Source organism: Protomyctophum bolini (assembly GCF_963924005.1).
Source record: "Protomyctophum bolini genome assembly, chromosome: 17".
In the NCBI taxonomy this organism is placed as follows: Eukaryota; Metazoa; Chordata; class Actinopteri; order Myctophiformes; family Myctophidae; genus Protomyctophum; species Protomyctophum bolini.
In genome coordinates, this window is record NC_137878.1 from 33,263,417 (window position 1) to 33,268,443 (window position 5,027).

The following is a 5,027-nucleotide window of genomic DNA, read 5'->3' on the forward strand; positions in this document are numbered from 1 at the left end:
ATGGATTAATTTACTTTTAATGCGTGGCCCCCAGTGCCCCCAAAAAAATGACCGGAACTACATAATATTTCATCAAAACCAGAGCAGAACTCACACCACAGGACTCAGGCAATCAATGAATACAGTTGCAACCACAATATTAATGGCAAGTATTTCATAAAGCTTAAGTAAAAAAAAAAAATCTGAACTATCCCTTTAAGTGCAGTCCATCATTGTCAATGATGAAGTGGATATCCCGAATAGAATATAGGGAACAAATAACCTTGCAGACATTTAACAATGTGAATGAATGCAGGGTGAATAATGATGAGACAGAGTGGAGCGCAGTGTTTCAACGCGCGAGTATACATGCAGTCCCCCATTACGCAAATTCAAACATCACTTGAGCTCCATCCACACTTTGGCAGGACACGAAAATGGAGCCGTCAATAGCCGCGGCCTAATGGCCCTCGTCCCCCAGTAAACACACCGCTTCTCACATGTGTATTTGAGACAACAATGGATCCACATTATTTGCAAATATACAACTGAGTTCAAAGGCAGCGCGCCGGGTGCGCTCTCTTCCTCTCTCATCTGGTTTTACGCGCAAGACGCAGTTCCAATATACAGCAGGCCCACTTTGTGTATGTAAACGTTTTAGCCAGCCAATAAACTTTATTATGAGCTCAAGTTTAACATTAGGATATGCCCTCTTGAAGTTATACACCTTTATAATATTTCCTTCTTAAGTTATATAAGTTGAATTAATGCGCATCTCTCTAATGACTGCACAAACAAGCAAACAAGACTTCAAACGGGAACCCATTGGCCTTTGTGTGTGTGTGTGTGTGTGTGTGTGTGTGTGTGTGTGTGTGTGTGTGTGTGTGTGTGTGTGTGTGTGTGTGCGTGCGTGCGTGCGTCCAATGCGGTTCAATGATAGATTATTACATCCTATGTTTCTATATGTTCTTTTCATAGCCTATATATATTTAAAAACAATGTTATAATTTAGAGAGACCGATTCGTTGTGTTGTATTGGGCTTGGCTGTTTACTCTACACATTAATATCCTAATCATGTAACACAGAGACAGAGAGTTAAATGTAGGCTAGATTAATTGGTTCCATTTTGTACACTCAGAGTTAGAAAATAACACTTGTTAAGTTGTTTCACAGTGTGTAGGATTGGAAACAGGTCCCGGTCCCGGAGATGAGAGAGAGATGGGGGGCGTGGTTTGCGCGCAGAAGTCCACGCCCACGATCCCCATGAGGTCCCTGGGGGCCCTTAAATGATAAGGACGCCGCAGGTCTCACACACAGAACACAGTAGACTAACCTCCAGGCATTACCTACCTTCCACTGTCAGCACTACTGCAGCTAATAGCCAGTCTGTGTGAATCCACCAGTGACCAGCAGCCTCCGTCTGTGTTCAGAAAATACCCTCTTGGAAATACAACACAACACAACAAAACATGTCTTCTTCAAACCCAGACCAGCGGTTGGATCATCTGCTCAGCGCCGTGGAGAGCGAGTTCCAGAAGGGCAGCGAGAAGGGCGACGCCTCGGAGCGGGATATTAAACTGGGTCTGGAGGACGCCGAGCTGTGGACCAAGTTCAAAGAGTTGACCAACGAGATGATTGTCACCAAGACTGGAAGGTAAGGTCCCGCCCGGCGAGGCCCGCTCGTTATTATGGCCTACATACAGGCCTGTTTTACAACGAAGCTGTTGGTTGCTATCGGTGATTACGCACACGATATTTGGCCTGTTTTCTTGCCAGATGGTCCGTGATACTATTTTCTGTTGAATAGTTTTGTAATTTCGTTCTCTCGCTAATTAAGAATGCCCACGGAGCGTTCGGTTAACGGTGAGAGTCAGGCCTACATTACATTATTATGCACACTCAGAGTTACAAACATTATGCTCGCCATATTTTCTAACAGTAACAAGTGTGAAGTTGGCCAATTTGCGTTGGCACACCTGCGGGCCTGCCTATTATATCTAGCATAGTGCATACTGATAGCTGGCTTGTTTGGCTAATTTTATAATTTAGATTCTATTTCGTTGTGTAAAAACGAGTATATTTTGAATTATATATTTTGATATTTTAAAGCAAGCCGCCTGCTGTTGATTATTATATATGTATTATTTGCTAGCCTTTACTTACAGACTTATTTATGACTATCTGTTTTATGTGAGAAGATGGACCACAATGGAAATAAGGCTTATGTGTTTCTATTCTTGATTATCTTTTAAACCCTCTATTGTGTGATGACTGCTAGCAATTAAAGAAATCAAATTAAATCGAATTAAATTGTATTGAATATAGGATAACCATGTAGGCCATATTTCAAGTATAATGAAAATAACAGATATAAGCATAATCATTTCTACCTCTGAATTGATTTATTTGTCTCTGCAATGTTTTTCGAACATATAATATAACATAACAGACCATAAATATCACTACACTTTGACAATTAGAGAAAATGAATACTATATTGAATCCTTGGGGGAGTATTGTAACTTAACCATCTGCTGTCCTGTCTGCTCAATAGGAGGATGTTTCCAGTGCTCAGGGCCAATGTATCGGGCCTGGACCCCAACGCCATGTACTCGGTGCTGCTGGACTTTGTGGCGGCCGACAACAACCGCTGGAAGTACGTGAACGGAGAGTGGGTTCCCGGCGGCAAGCCCGAGCCCCAGAGTCCCAGCTGTGTATACATCCACCCCGACTCGCCCAACTTCGGAGCCCACTGGATGAAGGCGCCCGTGTCCTTCAGCAAGGTCAAACTGTCCAACAAACTCAACGGTGGAGGACAGGTAAACCACGAGCCATTTCTTTTTATTGATTGAATATAGAATATTGTTGCTGTCGGGCAGAAACCTCTTATCTGAAACTTATTGTGCTTTTCTTTTCGTAAATTAATACCCTACTTAGCATCAAACGTAGCATGTACACAAGCTTGTAGATTTGAATTTGAATCCTGAAAAATGTCAGTTATGGACATATGAGGGTTCCAACCGACAGAGACAACTGTATTGGCAGTTTAAAAGTTTGGGGTGGATATACTTTGTTTTAATTAGAAACCAAGGTCATTTATAGAGGATGCAATGGTTTGTCTAGTCTAATGAACTAACAGTAATTCATTTTCATTTACAGATCATGTTGAACTCTTTGCACAAATATGAGCCAAGGATACACATTGTGAAGGTGGGAGGCATCCAGAAAATGATCAGCAGCCAGTCCTTCCCAGAGACACAGTTCATCGCTGTTACAGCCTACCAGAATGAAGAGGTACGTACACACACACACACACACACATGCACACACACACACACACACACACAAACAAACACACACAAACAAACAAACAAACACTTACTTTCTTCACTTTGAGTGTTTGAAATGACGTCCTTTCTTTTCCACAGATTACGGCTCTGAAGATCAAACACAATCCGTTCGCTAAGGCATTCCTGGACGCCAAAGAAAGAAGCGACCATAAAGACATTCCTGATCATCACAGCACAGACAGCCAACAGTCTGGATATTCACAACGTGAGTTGTACATTCAAAACGACAACAACAAAACCTAACTACACGGTGGCATTTTCACTCCACCTGCTTTCACAGAGTTCACAAATTAACATTATCTCTATTTACCCTTGTTCTTCTTCATCAGTGGGAGGATGGTTCCTGCCAGGTCAAAGTCCCATCTGCCCCAGCACCAGCCCCCCACAGTTCAACGGGACGGGGGGACACTCATCGGGCTCGTACTGCGAGCGCTACTCCAGCCTAAGGAACCACAGAGCCTCGCCGTACCCCAGTCACTACCCACACCGTACCGCCAGCACCAGTAAGTCACAGCCTCAGTGTTAAATGGGCTCTATGCACACACAATAACTATTTCTACTTGAGCCAACATGCACAATAGCAGCACCCTGACTCTGTTTGAACAGAATAGAACAGAGCCTTAATTTGTATCATTGGTAACACCTGTGAAGAAAGGGGCCCGGAAGTAGGAAGAATAATAGTAGGACAAATAATTGGAGAAAATTGGTTGATAAAGCATTGGGAAAGTGACAATATTAACGATGGCTCTTCATTGTGATTTTTTCAGATAACTACATGGACAACACAGCATCTCTGCCCACTCACGACAGCTGGTCCGCTCTTCAAATCCCAAACTCTACGGGCATGGGGACCCTGTCGCACACCACCAACTCTACATCCAACTCCAGGTATGTGCGATGCTATACTGTCGTATATCTTCTTGGCGATTAATCTACTGATTACTTCAATCAATCAAATAACAGAATCACAGTTACTGTAAGAGCTGTAGAGCCACTACATTACTACATTACTGAACAAACACCCTATAGCAGAATTATTTAACATGTAGCTTAGCAACAAAACAGCACTTATTTACAGCACCTAATATAATTCACCAACAACAGAGTGGGATAGTTTCATTAGATCTGACTTGTTGTGTTCCCCTCCACAGCCAGTACCCCAGCCTGTGGTCAGTAGCCGGTACCACCCTGACCCCGTCCGGCTCCGCTTCCGGCTCCATCGCGGGAGGTCTGACCTCCCAGTTCCTGCGAGGCTCCTCCTACACAGGCCTGACCTCCTCGCTGCCCGTCTCCTCGCCGTCGATGTACGATCCGAGCCTGGCTGAGGTGGGCGTCCCCGAGACCCAGTTCGAGAGCTCCATCGCCAGGCTGACAGCGTCCTGGGCACCAGTGGCTCAGAGCTACTGAGCTATAGCTGGGAAGAAGCCTCCGCTCCGTGGCTTTTTTTCTCAAGCCTCGACTCCTCTTTGACTGTGTGAAGGACAACACAGCTGTACGGACACAAAGCCTGGCCCCGGATGACACAGTCGGTGGACTGGAACCAATGTCTAGAAGATCAGGTCCGGGCTTCATGTGCGAACGAGACAGTTCCATTATTAGAATCAAGACTCTTAAATTCTATTAACCGTAAAGTTAACCACTTGAACCCTAGCCACCCTATCGTCTCTGGGCATGACTGTAGTTGTCCAGAAGGTGGT

The 5,027-nt window shown here is 44.4% G+C and overlaps 1 protein-coding gene across 1 annotated transcript; it reads left to right on the top strand.

Annotated features, from left to right (window-relative positions):
- Positions 1 to 1,449: 1,449 nt before the first annotated feature.
- Positions 1,450 to 4,737, top strand: tbxta (T-box transcription factor Ta; the record flags this gene model as incomplete). Its single annotated transcript, XM_080787887.1, has 7 exons — positions 1,450 to 1,634; positions 2,535 to 2,799; positions 3,140 to 3,274; positions 3,409 to 3,535; positions 3,660 to 3,833; positions 4,098 to 4,218; positions 4,482 to 4,737. 7 exons carry the CDS (start codon positions 1,450 to 1,452, stop codon positions 4,735 to 4,737), a joined length of 1,263 nt encoding a protein of 420 aa, XP_080644013.1.
- Positions 4,738 to 5,027: the final 290 nt, after the last annotated feature.